Source organism: Nelumbo nucifera, chromosome 4 (genome assembly GCF_055504915.1).
Source record: "Nelumbo nucifera cultivar China Antique chromosome 4, China Antique-T2T, whole genome shotgun sequence".
Taxonomy (NCBI): domain Eukaryota; kingdom Viridiplantae; phylum Streptophyta; class Magnoliopsida; order Proteales; family Nelumbonaceae; genus Nelumbo; species Nelumbo nucifera.
This window is the reverse complement of record NC_142652.1, coordinates 54,287,785-54,304,592: the sequence shown is the minus strand read 5'-3', so window position 1 is coordinate 54,304,592 and position 16,808 is coordinate 54,287,785. Positions and strand designations below refer to the sequence as shown.

Genomic DNA, 16,808 nt, shown 5'->3' with positions numbered 1-16,808 from the left:
GGATGCATTACCGGCTATCAGAGAGTCTTCCACTTGGCAACCTGCACAAATTAAGGTTTGAAAAGTAGGATGATAAGTCAAAGTCAATCTGCTAACATATTCTTTATTCAAGCTCTTTAAGACCATTGAAATTTGGCCCTCCTCTCTAGGCTTCTTAAGGACTTGGGCTGCCTGGGCCCTCCACCTAGCTATGAAGTCTGTGAATGATTCTTCTGCTCCTTGCTTGACCAATTATAGTTTACGCCTTGACAATAGGATGTCTGTGTTATACGAGAAGTGGTTGACAAATGCTCAACTAAACTTGACCTAGTCTTCACTAGGCTAGGGTTGGTGTTCATTAACCAAATTGCAGCATGTCCAATTAGGCTCCTTAAGAATGATTGGGATAGAAACTCATCAATTAAGCCCATGGGCCTTAGTATTTGTTGATACATTTTGATGTGGGCCCTTGGGCATCCTGTCCCATCATATTTGTCCATGTCAAGCCACTTAAATCCTGGAGGTAGCCTATTTCCAGTAGTCAAGTCAAGGTCTGCTAAGTCAAAGTTGTTGCCTTGCTACTTGCTTAGCATTTGTTCTATGCGGTCTAACCGTTGGTCCAACCCTGGGCCGATTGGGTCACGGGCAAGAAGGTTGCCCCTTGCATGGTATTTTGGGTTGATGGATGTGTTGGAGTAGAGGACCAAGGTGTTTGGGTCTGGATCGGTTGGGCTATTGTTGCCCCTTGTATTGGGACTTGGATTTGATTGAATTGGGCTTGTCTTGCCTGGACTGGCATTGGTGAGGGATGGGTTGGACAAGAATACCCTTGGATGGGTTGCATTGGAATTGTGGCCCATGATGGTTGGGCTTGCCTTGGATGGCCTTGAATGGGCTGAATTCGCATTGATGGGGCTTAGGAAAGTTGAGCTTGACTGTATTGCCCCTGGTTGGGTTGAGCTGGGGTCCATGATGGTTGAGCTTGTGTATTTTGCCCCTAGTTGGGATGAACTGGCATAGATGTGGCGCATAATGGTTGGCTCTGATTGTATTGCCCTTGGTTGAACAGGACTGGCGTAGATGTGGCCCATGATGGTTGGACTTGAGTGATTTGACCCTGGTTTGGTTCAATTGGCATGGATGAGGTCCATGATGGTTGGGATTGAGTGAATTGCCCTTGGTTGGGCTGAATTGGAAAGCACGGGGACCACAAAGTGTGGGCTTGGTTGTATAGCCCTTGGTTGGGTTGGACTAGCATAGATGTGGCCCACGATGGTTGGGCCTAAATGCTTTGCCCTTGGTTGGGTTGGGCTTGATCATTGCGTCGGAGTTGTTTGACTTCACTCTTGAACAGATCTATTTGAGTTTGCAATTTTTCCACATGATTCTAGTACATCTGTTCAATAACCCTTAGGTGTTGTGAGAAGTCCATACTTGGGTTAGGTTGACCTTGTGTTGTAACCATGGTTTTGGGTTGTACAGGCTTTTATTTGAAAGAAAAGGAAGAATTGTACCTGAGTGGGCCCACAACTGCTTCTACCTGCATGCTTAAGCAATGACAAAACAAAAATACAAATGCAACAAAAAGAAAGATGCCAGACAACAAGAACTAAGTGCAAGTAAAAGGCAAATGCAAATACGTACCAATGTGCTAAAATGCCTACTTGGGACTCCTAAGGGTAGTTGCTAAGGCACTACATGCAAGGGCTTGGGTTTGTTTCTATAGGCTCCTAAAGGGTGTAGGGGAACCTCAGTCGGGTCGGGCTACCCATATATCTCAAGACAAGTCTTGGGTATGTTGTTGAGGTCTCACCTCGTTTATCAAGAGCCACAAACCTTATTCAAACAGTGGTTGGATATGGTAGAGGTAAGGGAGAAGGGTCCTCCTCTTTCTAGGACAGTTGTCCCTAAGCAGTCATGCCAGGGGTCGCCTATAGTCGAGTCGAAAGGAAAAGATGCAATGCAATATGTGTGCGGTGTGTTTATCATGTGTGCAGGCCCAAAATTAATTAAATATCATTGGAACTTGGTTTTTTGAGTTTGGTCCTCTTAGAAAATCCCTAGTGGAGTCGCCATCTGTGGCTACCCAACCCGGAGGGAGGGACGGATTTGGATATGGGGTTTGGATGAAGTCACCACCTAAATTTTTGGAATTGGAAATTTAGGAAAATCCGATATTTTTCAAGAAAAATATTTTCTTTTTTAGTGACTCGTTGCCCAATGGAAATGAGATTCTTAGGGTCCGGGGACCAAGGTACGGTGCAGGAAGGTGTTAGGCACCCCACACGCGTCCAGTTAAACCAGCCTCTACTTCACCAATGTTCCAAGGATTATTCATAACTTTGGACTTGAAATTTCAATTAACACACACATATAAATTTATCAAGACATGAGAGAAATGGAATTTACCAAAAGAAGCTAGAAATGAAACATATTAAATCATGGAAGAAAAGATGAATAAATTACGCAAACAACTAGTTAATTTGAAGGGGTTGTGATTGAAACAAAGCATTATTATTACAAGTTGAAATAAGAAAGGATGTGACATGTTGGAAAGCATAGTATTTCATTAAAAATAGATTGAAGAATGACACTAAGTGATTAAGGAAGCTATGCAGAACTAGAAAACTAAACGATTGATGGTGAAACTAGCTAATAACAAATGCAAAAGAAGATTTACTAGTGGGATGCAATCTACTAATGCAATTATTTAGCACTACAAAAAATATATTACTAGCGGCAGTTTTCAACCTGGCTATATGGGACTGCCGCTAAAAATATTGATCTTTAGCGGCAGTCGATTAGAACTGCCACTAGAGATCAAGCGACTGCCCCTGAAGATCAGTCGTCCCTCTCTCTCTCGCTCTCTTTTTCTATCTCTCTCACACACAGACAATCTGTTCTACACGGACAACATCAATCAGCGTATGTAGGGGTTCCTTCTTACTAGGGAGGCCTAATAGATTGTAATATATAATTTTTAGAGGGATCGCAGAGACTTATAGGGTGCTGAAGAAGGGAGGAAAGGCGTGTATCATAGGCCCTTTTTATCCGACTTTCTGGCTTTCAAAATTCTTCGCAGACCTCTGGATGCTGTTTTCTAAAGAAGAAGATTACCTCTGGTGGTTCGAGAAGGTTGGTTTCACCAATGTAAAGCTCAAGAGGATTGGACCAGAGTGGTACAGGGGAGTCCGAAAGCACGGCCTGGTCATCAGTTGCATCACCACCGGCACCAAGACTGATCATGGTCCATCTGTTCTCGAGGTGAGTGACACGCTCTCATGAGTTTCAGATCACCTGTTTAGCGAACCCGATGAACAGACGAAACACGTAACCTAAGCAAGGATGTAGAATACGAACGAATACCACTCGTCGAGTTAATTTTTCGACTTGTCTGCATATCCAGATTTAGAATCCAAAGAACTGGAACTTAGAGTGGATGGTAGCGGCAGCGACCGCTCTCCGTCAGATTAATGCGTCCTTTTGTTATATATTTTATTCATGTTGCCTTCTGTTATTTATTCTCTTGTCTATCTGGAAATTTTGAGTCTCTGACAACTCTAAACCAAATATTAACTCCATGTCTCAAAGCCATTGCTTATCATCATCTGGAGTTGATCCCAATGGGGAAGCAAGTAACATAAGAACTCGAACTGGAGCAATACCTAGGGCTCAGAGGGCAGATGCATCAACTCTTTGGAAGGAATTTACAAATCCAAAAGGGAGGAAGTAAGTGATAACTTTTGATTTTCTGAGTTCTTAATTTTCACTCATCGAAATATTAATGTGGTTTGACCTCAGTTCTGTTTAATTGGTTTTCAAATGATTGCAATGTAAACATTGAGGTTGTTGTAGGTATTACTATAATAAGGTTACCAAGCAATCCAAATGGATGATGCCTGAGGAATTGAAGGTGTCTTAATACAACTCATTGAGAAATTCACTTTCTTTTTGTTTCAAATTTTATTTGTTTCTATTGCATTTTCCAACGTTGCCACACATGCTATTATTAAGTTGGCCCGTGAATAGGCAGAAAAAGCAGCTAGTCAGAGTATTCTGCCTGAGACTACCATGGCCTCTCACACCTCAGTTTCTGTCACTGTCTCTTCAGTTGAGCCACAATCTGTTTCAGCTAATTCTATTAGCTCTACCCCATCTACTCTTATACCCGATTTGGCATCAAGCCCAGTTCCAGTGGCACCTGTTGTAGCTGCTGTTTATCCACTCCCTATGGTGGCTTCTAGGTCACAAGTTGTTCCTGCTGTACTTGGTGCTGTAACAAGAAGTGCAGCAGGTGTTCATTCTACTGCAGCAGTTGTTGCTGCTACATTGGTCAACACAACTACACAACAACGTATGCATATTTTGCAGCTCTTAAGACATTGTTGAGTTGCTTGTGGTTGGATCATGCTGGTAATTTTTTTATTGCTTCCCTTTGCCTGTCCAACTTGCAGGACTAATATTGAGAATGTGCCTAATCAAGATGTTACAACTTCTGTAGATGGAGCTTCTACTCAAGATGTCACAACAGAATGTGCCACTCTCTGTTGTGCAACTATGCTTCTTTTTTTACATTATTCTGTATTTTTGTTGAAAAATTGATGTTGTTTATGCTTTTTAGGAAGAAAAAAAGGGCATGGCTGTTGCAGGCAAAATCAATATTAATACTGCAGAGGAGAAAACAATTGATGACCCTTGGTTTATGCTAATAAGCTGGTATGCCTTAGAAGTTGCTTTTCATGTCTTATTTGTTGTGTAAACACTGAACTTATGGCATGCATTTCATATCTTTCAGGAAGCAAAAACTGCTTTCAAAGCACTTTTGGAGTCAGCAAATGTTGAATCCGACTGGACTTGGGAGCAGGTAAGCTGAAATGCATGAAGGTATTCTCAACCTTTGTGGATTCTACACTAGTGCTTGATATTGATATTTGTAAGGAAAATCCCAGCCCATGAGGGTAATAATCAATGACAAGAGATATGGTGCTCTGAAAACACTTGGAGAATGGAAGCAAACATTTAATGAGGTAAACCTTTGTAGTGAGTATCTTGTTGATTTTATGTGATTTTATGCCTAAGCACTTAGATGTTGTTAGATATAGGAGCTTTTCTTCACTTTTTCCCGGAAGTAGGTACTTAGCTTTTTCACGGTGGATGTTAAAGCCACCTCATACTGTCATACAACATTCAAAATTTTTCGGAAAACAAGTACACATTTCTTTAACATCCATTGTAAAAAAAGTGGAAGTATGTACTTCCTGGAAGGAGCAAATTTTTTTGATTGCAGGGTAGGTTTCTGGGTCTTATAGTTATTGGTTTTGACCATTGTTACATGGACATGGACACAAGAATCAGAATCCATGCATGCTCGGCAATCTGACAAGGCAAGACAGAGAAACAAGGGCTTGCTGACATTCCTGTAGGAAAAATGACATTCATTGTATTAATTAACTGTTAATCTATGTCAAATAAGGAGAAAAAGAAAATGTCACATAGAAATTTTCTTCAAGAATCCATGGAGTGTCTGAGTCTGACACATGTCCTCTATGGACACTTCAATCATTTAAGAGAGTCCATGCAACATTGACTCTCTTAAATGAGACTGAAGTTAGTGGTGCCTGAATTAGTGGTAATAGGGAACCTAGGTGGTTAAATCAGAATATCGTTGAAGTTTTTGTGTGGTTACAATAGGCTGAAACCTAGTTACTAGATTAGAAAGCAGATAGAAAGCAAGAAGTCTTAGTGTTACTTTTCTGTTTATTGAGGAAGTTTGAGTCAAACAATAGTTGATTACTATGATTCAAAGTTTCAAACACAGTCTAATAGTTGATTAAGTACAAAAATCTCCTTTTTGGTTTGAGAATCAAATAAAATGGATATCTGGATTTTAGGAAATGAAGAGTCATTTCCCTGTTTCTCATATCTTTGTTGGTTTTAGTATCTAGGAATCATAGATCAGTCATCTTTCCTTGTAAAATTAATGATCATCCTCGACTTTGGGTGGGTTTGGAACTAGTCATGCTCCCTTGCTTACTAGATTCATTTTCAAGTTTTCTAGTCTTATTAAGTTGTTGATGGACTGTCACAAATAATCCCCTTTTAGATAGAACTAGCCTTAGTGGTAAGCACAACTCTGTCTGCGCAAGTGATGGCTATCTGCTATACTTGATTGCTCTTTGTGCCTTCTACAGTTTCTTGTTATTTCTTAATCAGCATGGCAAGGATTGAGTTTGCTATAATGAACTGGAACTTAAAATTGTTGAGTTGTCACTCAAAATCTTCACAAATTGGCTAGATCTCAACTATTGTTCATTATTATTAACACCATGATCCATATCATTCTTTACTGTTAAATAAATGCAATGACACCTAATAAACCTTGCAAAAATGAGGTTGAATAGAAATTTTCCATTAGGAATCAGAATGGATAGGACATAGAAATCGGCATTATTCTTCTTTTCATTTTTATACATATTAGAACATTCCAGCTTTGTAGGAATTCAAATATGATCAGAATTAGGATTCAAAGAAAAAAATGATTCCATGCCAGAATGTTTATAATCAGGGAACCTTGGTATAGAAGTATTGTTGGTACGTTGATCATTAGAGCAATTTAGTGATGCATCAGTTCTTTTTTCCCTTTTCCTTTCTACTAGATATAGTTGTTCCAATTTTAGTTCAGTCTCTTGAAAAGATTACCCAGGTTCTAGAGGCTTGTTGGATTAAACCTCTTTTCTTTGATCTAGGGATTAATGGAAAGAATCACTATTGAAGAGAATAATTACCCATATATTTTTTTTTCAGATTTTTGTATTCTACAACCATCTGTATTAGACTCAAGATCTACTAATCATTGCAGCCATACATCTGAAGCTAATGGCAGTATATCCTTTTCACTGCCATCTTATTGCTTAGAGCTGGGTTACCATGTTATCAAAAGTCTACCTCATATTAGCTAGCATAGCCTTCGGTAAGGTGGAGGATTAGAGTCATCCCAAAAGCTAATGACTTGCCTATGCCCACCACAAAGGGGGCAAGATGGGCCACTCAGGCATCTTCAATTTCCTTTATGCATAGGATGACATTGGATGCATTATTTCCCTTGGTTTTCTGTAACTGTTTCTGAATTGGTGAAATAGAATTCATGTAGACAACCCCATATAGTTAGGACTAGGGGTGTGCAACTTGAACAGGCCCAACCCAAGCCCAGACCGACCCAACCCACAATTTTACATGGGTTAGGCTTGGATTTTCAGTCCTTGGGCTGGGCCTGGCCCCAAAAGTTTGGGCTCTTATGTTTTTTGTGCTAGGCTTGGGCCTAACCTTTAGGCAACCCAGTCAACATTGGTTTATGACTTTTCCTGTAAACCTGCTACTAGAACAAAAGGAGTGCTTGAACGGGGTTAACAAACCTATTCATTAGGTCTTGTCATTTCCATATCTTGTTGTATTGGGGGATCTAGTATCACTTTTTTTTTTTTTTTATGGAATTGAAAGTAAACTTTACAGTGCTTCGATGTAACCTAATTTATTTTTTGGAAATTAATTTTCTCAATTTTGTAGTAGAAAGCAAAAGATCTTTACTTTGCAAGTTTGGCCTTTTTGTTAGACATCTAGTCTTGATATGAATTAGCAGGTTAAGAAATCATTAAATCATGTTTGTGATGTCTTGACAAGATCTTTTCAGCTTTGGTTCAGGTTGTGTTGGTTTACCATAACAATACTTTGGTTATTAGAAAGGAAAGTACCTAGGCCTAGAGGTTTATCCTTTCTAGGTAGTTGGTCTTGATGTCAACTATCATGTCAAGAAATCATGTTGTAAACTTGTGATATCTGGACAAGATCTTTTCAACTTTGGGTTGGGCCATACTAAAGGAATTATAACAACAATGTGGTGTCCTACATTATGATTTGCTGATCCCATGCAATGTTATCAAAGCACTGACTAGTTAACACCTAGTCTAGCAATTACTCAATTGTATAACATACCAACTGCATCAGTAACCAGCCAATACCCATGATGTGGTCTCCTAGGACAACTAAGTATTTTTTATTTGGTTAGCTAATGATTAGTTTGCTTAGTTGACAAAAAAATGAATGCACAAAGTAAAAACAGGAACAGTCAAGTAGCTATTTTAGGTCTTATTCTGATCAATAGTTTGCTGGTATGGAGTTGTCATTTACAAGGGAATGAGGGAATCATATCAGGAACAAATACTATTTCTCCCTACTGAGATTTTGATCAATAGATTGTTAATGCTCATATCTTTTATTGAATGCCTGCAGTCTTTATTAAATTATTTATGAGATTTCATTATTAAATATGTTTATATATTTGAGCAGTGAGACTGAATCATTATTTTGTGGTTGACTAGTTAGCACTGAAAGCACCGACTAGTCACTACACTGCATAAGGAGGCCATAACAACTAGATTTCTTATTTATCAAAAAAAAAAACTAGATATTCACCACATTGGCAACACCTTATTGCTGACCCTTCTGTGCACCTAAAGAATTAGCATAAGTGTTTGTCTCTCCGAGGTATAGTCCCGTGGCTTAGTTCCAGTTCTGGAACGTTGCATGTCAAGTGTGTGCATCTTATAGCCAAGCCTTGTGTACAAGTGCAAAGTTAGAAGTTTATAACTATTTGAATGTCTTTCTCCAAGAGATTTAGTCTTATCATCTCATTATAGTGATAGAAAAGTCACAAACCAATGCCTGAATATTATAGGGGATAATTTGGACTGGAAGTACTTCCAATAGGAAATTTTGAAAAGCAAATTGCTTACTGAGGACTAAAATGCTATAACTGTATTATTGAAAAATTTGTTACTCAGTGTTTCATATAAAAAATCAGCAAATCCTCAGTCAATTGTATTGCTATACCAGACTCATTTAGCCTGATCTGAACAAACTTGCAACCAGTCAACATCAAAAAACAGTTTTGGCATTGTAAATTCCTTTTAGGCTATATCTGCAGGAGCAATATAGGGGTTGTCCAATGTATGCAGTATGCCGTTCTTTTGTGTAACTGAACAAGGCAACTGAGTATAGCATCTTTGGGTGGATGGTATAAGAAACCACTAGTGGTGAAGCTATGGTATATCATGCTGGAAAATAGTAGTAGTAGAACATAAGATCCTGAAGCTTATATGATGTTTATATGTTAAGTACTGTGTTGAATACGTTTCCCTTGTTTCTCACTGTGCTGTGTAGGATAAACTTATGTTGTTATTCTATGTCTTCTATGGACTTATAGTATACAATGGATTATCAGATCTTCATGAAGACAGGCACTATTTGGATGATCATCCTGGATTGGTGCCTATAACCACTGCACAGGTATGATTTCTTTCCATGTAGAGTATTCCTAATCCTTCACTTCCATGTGCGTGAAGACTTTAGAATTATTGATATGGTTGCCAGAAGTCATTTAGCACCACATGATTCAGCAAACTGTGGGTCAGAGCATACTGAAGGAGGGGAGTCTTTTTTCTTCTCTCTCTTAACTAAGCTAATAATTCCCTACTTTTTAAGGCAAGCTTTAGGCTACTATTTATATTAACCAAATATATAGCAGCAAACAGAGAATTGTGGAGATGAGGTGTGCTTGGTGTTGGTGTGAGAAGACGATGGTGGTGGAGGTGTCCTTATTGTATTATTATTTTAGCTGCCTTCTTCTTCTTCTCTCTTACTTGCAATTTGGTGGATGCCAAGCCCAAGCCCAAGCCCAAGAAGGGTATCACTACCGTGTGGAGAAGGAAAGGGTGGCTCTTTTACAACTCAGAGACTCAGTATTCAATCATCATCCAGATGCGTCCTCCAAAATGTATAACTGGGGGGATAATGGAGATGATTGTTGTAGATGGAAAGGGGTGGAGTGCGACTTATCTTCTTCCCCATCTCCAGTGGTTGGAATAAGCATTTTGGGTGAAAGGGGAAGACAAGAATTAGGAATATGTTACCCAAATGCTACCATTTTGTAACTGTCTAATCTTTAACATTATTCTTTTGTCAAGACAAGATGGAATTTACTGGAAAATTAGTGCATTAAAAAATGAATCAAAACATGAAGGTAAATATTTATTATTTGTAGCATAATGGAAGGCTAAGGTATTCCAAGGTATTCCAAAAATTGAAAAGAAGTGTCATTTTTGCACTTAATTAATTAAAATCAAGCCATTAAAGTCATGCATATATACTTTGGATAACCTTTTGATGTTAATGGGCAATAAATGTTTATTGTTTAATGAATCTAGGAGGATATGCTGATCTGGGCACTCTTGTAAATGAGCCTCCGAGAGATGCCCTAACCTTGTGGGAGATTGGTGTTCCTGACCATTCAGCTGCTGAGTTCTTCATCCCAGATCTCGACTCCCGCTATTTCAACCCACTCTACATAAATCAGGGCAGGTATCTATTTTGCTACCAGATTACCATAATAACTTCATCTCAGCAACAAAAAGATAAGAAACCCAGTTCTTTTAGTTCCCATTTCCATTAATTACAACACCAAAATCAAATAAGTGTTAATTCTAAGCATTGTTTCTTATAGTTGTTGATTCTTCTTTCTAAATGCATGTATGTGTAGGTTTAGGCAATATGGGTTGTGGGAGAAGTATGGGCTTTTGTATCCCTACCAGGATCTAGCTTATACTGTAGGTGTTAGTGACTACCGAAAAGATTGGTACGCACACATTACAAGGTTGGTTGGACAATTTAATTCCTGAGTTTCTTTTCTTCTGGTCTTAGTAATGAATCTAATGACAATGTTCATTGTGCTCCTGACATGATATATGGTTAAGTTACTGAAAATTTTCTTTCACCTTTTGTGTGCAGAACAATCAGCAATCCTACAGGGCATAAAATCTTATCTGGGTTACTGGTATTGGCACCAAAAATTTGATAGGGAATCAGCCACAAGACGAGCCCTGTTCAAGCTTGAATGGAGACTTAGGAACTTCTCAACTGTAGGTTGTGGGTTATCCTCCTTGGCTGATAGGGAATCAGCCACAAGACTTAGGAACTTCACTCAGCATATATGTTGTAAAAGAGAAAAAGAGAGATCAGATATCAAAAAAGTGAGTTCAAGGAGAAAAGAAAACATATCAATATCTTACATGCAAGATCTATACCAGTCAAACCAGTAAATTTGCACGAGGTCAATGAATATGGGCATCAAACGTTGAGAATCAAAGACTAAGAGAGTAGCTATGTCTTGCTGGTATAGGATGCATTTCCAACTAAAGGATTATTATCCAATTCATAGGCCAGCCATAATAGAAGGCTAGTTCGTTTCCTGGACTTCATTCAACCTACAGCTTCTTAAATGGATTTTGGCTTCTGTATCTTTCTCCAAGAACCTGAAGGTTACTAACTTCAACATCAATCGGCAAAAGAATTGAATATACCATGTATTTGTGATTCAAATATTTTGAATGGAGAATGCTTTTTTTTTTCTTAAATTTTATTTGTAATTGAGGGCCTAACGGTGTCGGAATTGGACGATCTTAGTACCATTGGACTCAGAATTTTGAGTTCTATCCATCTACAGGGTTGGATTTCAGATTTTCTGGGGTTAGGATTTAGGATCAGTGATGATCCCGATTGGACGATCTGAATCGGTTTTGGCTTCGGGTCTTGAGATGAAGGGGTAGCGATGTTGGATTTGGGTGATCTTGGTGTTGCTGGATTTGGATTTTTGGGCTCTACGTACCTATGGTCTCAGATTTTGGATTTGATGTTAAATGAGGATTAGGATCAAAATGACTCCAATCGGACGATCGGAATTGGTTCTGGCTATGGGTTTTCGGATGATAGAGTAAACGGTGTCGAACTTGGGTGATCTTGGTGTCGTTGGATTTGGATTTTTGGGCTCTACATATCTATGGTCTCGGATTTTGGATTTGATTTGAATTGAGGATTAAGATCAAAATGACTCCGATCGGATGATCGAAATCGGTTCCGGCTTCGAGTCTTAGGATGATGGGGTAAACATTGTTGGACTTGGGTGATCTTGGTGTCCTTGGTTTCGGATTTTTAGGCTCTATGTACCTATGGTTTCGGATTTTGGATTTGATGTGAAATGAGGATTAGGATTAAAATGACTTCGATCAGACGATCAGAATCGATTTCGACTTCGGGTCTCAGGATGAAGGGGTAAATGGTGTTGGATTTGGGTGATCTTGGTGTCATTGGGTTTAGGTTTCTAGTCTCTACGTACCTATGGTCTTGGATCCTCGAGGCCTCAACTTTTGTAAAATTCCAAAAATACCCCCAGGTCGACCACGAGGTTAGTTGAAGCATGCTTGAAGCTCAAAGTGTTCAGAAAGACTGAAGAGCACAAAAATGGGGTGTCTATACCGATCTATACAAAGTTTGAGAATTGTGAAATCAGGATCCTTGGCTAACTTTGTCGGGGATGATCTTGCAATGGGAATGATCTCTTTACTTAATGTAATTTTAAAGCTGCATTGCTAAGGGACTAGCAATGGTTAAGTTGGGGGGTGTGATAACTCTGTAGTTTGATGCCATAAGGGCATCATTTTTGGGGTATTTTCGGCCTTAGAATAATCAAAATGTCTCATTTTCCCAGTTAAATTCAATATTGTGACATCTGAGGGTTTCTGTACAAATCTTGGGGAAAACTGGAGACTTTCACGGCTGAAATATAGTTTTTGGGAAGCTGATGTGAAGTTCAACTGAGAGAGGGGGTGTTTTTGTGAAAAACTGAGCACAGGAGGGCGCCTCCTATCTGCTAAACCAAAAATGGCGCCCCTCCTACTGTATTAGCATACTCCCCTCTCCTTAGAAAACCATAATGCGCCTCTCCACTCATTCTTTTCATCCTTAACAAACCCTAGCCACCCCAAATTGCTAAATCCTCACCCTCCATCCCTTCTAATCTCCACCATCCACTATAGGGCACTCTCTTTTTAGCATTCTAACCCTAGGGAGCCACCTAACTTATAACCTTCAACATTCAGCCTTTAGCCATTAAATCTCAACCCTACATAATTTTAGGTGTCCTCTCCTTTTCTTTCCAGCCTTAGGATCAATTTAGAACAATCCTAACCCTCCATTCTAAATCCTAGGGTGCCCATATTTCTGCAAAAACCTAGTTGTCGCCCCTTCTTTCTCTCTAATCCTAGTTTTGTCCACCCTTCTATATAAAAAGGACTCCAAGGGCTCTGGAGAAGGGGTTGGTCAATTCACCCAGTTCACAAGGCTAAAGTTTCTTGAGGAGTTCAAGGGTTGTAGAAGGGAATGACACCTAGTTCTTGTCAGGAGGGGATTCTGCAAGCAGTTCAGCTAATCTGCAACTACCGCTACTAGATCTGATCAACCATCCTTTTATTTTCTTTATTTTCTTTCATGTTATTTTTATTTCAGAAACCTTTTAGATTTAATTTCCATTCATTTGTATGTTTTGCAGATCCAAATTCGTCATGTTCAAGGCTAAGGTGTCTCGAGGGGTTCGAGGGCTGAAGAAGGGAAGGATGCCCAATTCTTGTCAGGAGGGATTCCTGCAAGCTGTTTGGCCAATCTGCAGCTACCGCCACTGGGTCTGATTTTGGATCACTTTTGTTTATTTTTTTGTTGATTTCCGTACTCTTTTAATTTCTGAATTTTAATTATTGTCTTGTTTAATTCCAAACCTTTAATTTCAACATTAATAAATTCTATGTTCTTATTTTCTGCAATCCCCAGTTCCATTTTCTTTTTATTTGTCTGGAACGAGAAAATAATAATTTTCCCTCGCTTCCCTATGGGTTCAACCCCTTCCTCGCCATGTACTATATTGTTTAAGGTACGTGAGGATTGAAAAAATTTATAAATCTCTAAATTGGTGTTCCGAAGTGGTTAACGACACGCTTCCGGATACATCACTGACTCAATGAGATGTAGTCACCACCCATTTGTTAGAGGAAATGGGCCCTCATTTTCAGACTTGAAAGTTAAACTTTAACTCTTTGATAATGACCATGGGAAGGGCACTGAACTAAAAGGTTTTGGGTTCCAAAGATTGGGAGAGGGAAGGTGTTAGGCACCCTTCTCTCCAAACTAATATATCATCCCACTATGGGAGTAATTCAAGCTCAAATTCCAATGAAACACGAATTAACAAGATTACTCAAAGCTCCTGAAATCTGGGGAAAATGTTTCCAATTTCGCCAAAAATTGATTTGAGGTGATGTTATCGGGTCTTAGGTACTGGTTTCCCTAAGACCCTTGCCTCTCTACCTCTTTTTCTCAATCTGGAGGAAGCTGGTAATGTGAGTTTCCTAGGATTTTTGGACTTTAAGCAATCTAAAACTAAACTAAAAGTAGAGAGATGGTGGAATGAGAGACTTACCTTTTGTGTAAGACCTTGAAACAAACTTTCCAACAGCTAAAAGGACTTCAAACAAAATTTGAGCAAGGCACGAAGCTAGGCAGAGCATTTTTGGTGTTAAGTTTAAAAAACAGGGGATGAGGCTTGAGCTTAGCTTTAGGGATTTCGAGATTTCAAGCAGAATGGGTGTATCACAGAAGTTGGGAAATTGCTCTCCTTCTTCTCTCTCCCCCTCTAAGTTCGAGCTGGGCCTCTATTTATAGGGAAAAGGGAGGGAGATGGATCTGAAATTTGTCCAACCACAGTTTTGAGCATCAGGAAAAACAACTCACTTGCCACTTAGGCTGGAAATGGCGTCGCCACCAATCAAATAAGGAAATGGAGGTGATGGGACCTCCGAGAATGATTTAAAATGCTTTGTTTTATTAGTGACTCCAAAACCCAATGCACTGGTCCAAACCAGTCTAGGTAAGCCTCGGAAGGAAGAGGGAAGGGATTAGGCACCCCTCTCTTGGGTCCAATAGGTAGGGCCCACATGGGAATTCCGTTCAAGCACAAGCATGAGCAAATACTACTTCAATTAACTACAAATACACTAGCAAGTGAGACAAAACAAGAATGAACTAACACAAGAGAATCAAACACCATTTATTTAGATATCTATTACCATTTTGATTATTTTGCTATTAATCAACAAACAATCCTTATTTCTTCTATTTCGGAAATGAAAACCATACAACTATTCGACACAACCATCAAAACATAATCTAGTATTAAACTAGCCATTCTGGATTAAAAAAAACATAAACACATGTGAACAGATGGAACTGAATGATCAACTAGTATTCTATATTTTCAACTATTCTACTTGAAATAACTTTGAAATTCGATTTAGAATTAACGATAACTACTGATGAAGGGTGATTTGGCATGACCTAGTAAGAAGGGGACACATAGACGCGATCTGCTCGAGGGGTGACAACTCAGCCAAACGAACCCAACCCACAACATTTGGAGCTCGGATATTCAGCCACCTCGACGTAGAGACATCTCGACACCCAATCTAGTTTGGGATTAAAGAATCGAAATACCAGTTTGGAGCTAAAGAGCCAAAATGCCACGTAATCGACTCCAAAGGCCTCCTCAACAAACCCCAAATTTCTTGGATCATGATGAGACTCATCCTAGCTCCGCTTAAATTGGAGGTAAACGATAAATCTTATCAACACATTGCTCTCATTCAAAAACGGAATAGGTCTTATCCGCACAACCCAAATATCCCGAAGCTCTTTCATAAGACCCATGACTACTCCATTATATAAGGACATGAAACCCCAAGGCAAAGGTACGCGTGATTATTTACTCACTAGCATTCAAGCACTCAAGTATTCAGCTCACATCCACAGTGTAGTACTGAGTTAAGCATCTGAGCGACCTCGCCGGGTTAGCCACCCCAGGTTCTCTGATCTACTATTTTGCAGCTTGGTTCAGTTCGTCGTGCAACAGGAGTTCGGATTGTCTTTCAGCTAGGAGTATCTAGATCGTGCACCACCAATTGACACCGTCTGTGGGAAACGATCGAAAGGTCATCCCAACTTTAGTTGCAATTTTATTTCTTTCTCTAGACCCCTGTTTGTTGCTCTTCCAGCTAACAACACACGATTCTATCGTAAAATCTCTTTTGTCATTCGAAGGTATTTTAGTATGTTTTTCACAATAGTCCAATGCTCCTGCCCTGGGTTAGATTGGTATATGCTTACCACACTCACTACCTGAGAAATGTTAGGATGAGTGCACAGTATGACATACATGATGCTCTCTACGGTTGAGGCACAGGGAACCTCTTTCATGCCCTCAATCTCTTCGGGAGTCTTGGGAGACATACCCTTGGAGAGAGTGACTCCAAGCTTGAAAGGAACATTTCCTTTCTTGGAGTTCTCCATGCTGTATTTCTTGACTATTTTGTCAATGTAGGCAGATTGGGATAATTCTATTATCCTCTTCGATCTATCTATATAGAGTCGAAGATCCAGTATGTAGGAGGTTTCTCCAAGATCTTTCATGAAGAATTGCTATGAAAACCACACTTTCACCGTAGTCAACATTCCTACATCATTCTCAATGAGTAGAATGTCATCTACATATAGAACAAAAAACGTAACCTTATCCCCACTAGTTTTTCTGTAAACACAGGGCTCATCCGGGTCTTGCTCAAAGTCGAACAGTTTGACGGTAGAATCAAACCGGATGTTCAAACTCCTAGAACTTTGCTTAAGTCCATATAGGGATTGATTTAGTTTACATACCATGTGTTCCTGGCTTGCAGCTATGAAACCTTGCGGTTGCTGCATATAGATGCCTTTAGTAAGATCTCCATTCAGGAACACAGTTTTGACATCCATTTGCCAAATCTCGTATTCATGGTACGCTGCTACATCTAATAGGATCCTAATGGATTTAAGCATGGCCACGGGCGAAAAGGTTTCCTCATAAT

At 39.5% G+C, this 16,808-nt stretch overlaps 1 protein-coding gene across 12 annotated transcripts; it reads left to right on the top strand.

The window, feature by feature from the left end:
* Positions 1-2,683: 2,683 nt before the first annotated feature.
* On the top strand, positions 2,684-13,650 carry LOC104610112 (uncharacterized). Of its 12 annotated transcripts, XM_088902635.1 has the most exons (9): positions 2,689-3,243; positions 3,571-4,333; positions 4,434-4,695; positions 4,775-4,843; positions 4,929-5,006; positions 9,257-9,321; positions 10,239-10,392; positions 10,571-10,684; positions 10,819-13,400. In XM_088902635.1, the coding sequence occupies exons 2-3, from the start codon at positions 4,051-4,053 to the stop codon at positions 4,478-4,480; spliced, it is 330 nt and encodes a 109-aa protein (XP_088758761.1). In that variant the 5' UTR covers positions 2,689-3,243; positions 3,571-4,050; the 3' UTR covers positions 4,481-4,695; positions 4,775-4,843; positions 4,929-5,006; positions 9,257-9,321; positions 10,239-10,392; positions 10,571-10,684; positions 10,819-13,400. The 12 variants fall into 12 exon arrangements, 9 of the variants coding, with proteins under 9 accessions (XP_088758764.1, XP_088758761.1, XP_088758762.1 ...); XM_088902636.1 differs by adding an exon at positions 13,415-13,650 and having other exon boundaries at positions 4,775-9,321; positions 10,819-11,060; XM_088902631.1 differs by adding an exon at positions 13,415-13,649 and having other exon boundaries at positions 4,775-9,321; positions 10,819-11,348.
* Positions 13,651-16,808: the final 3,158 nt, after the last annotated feature.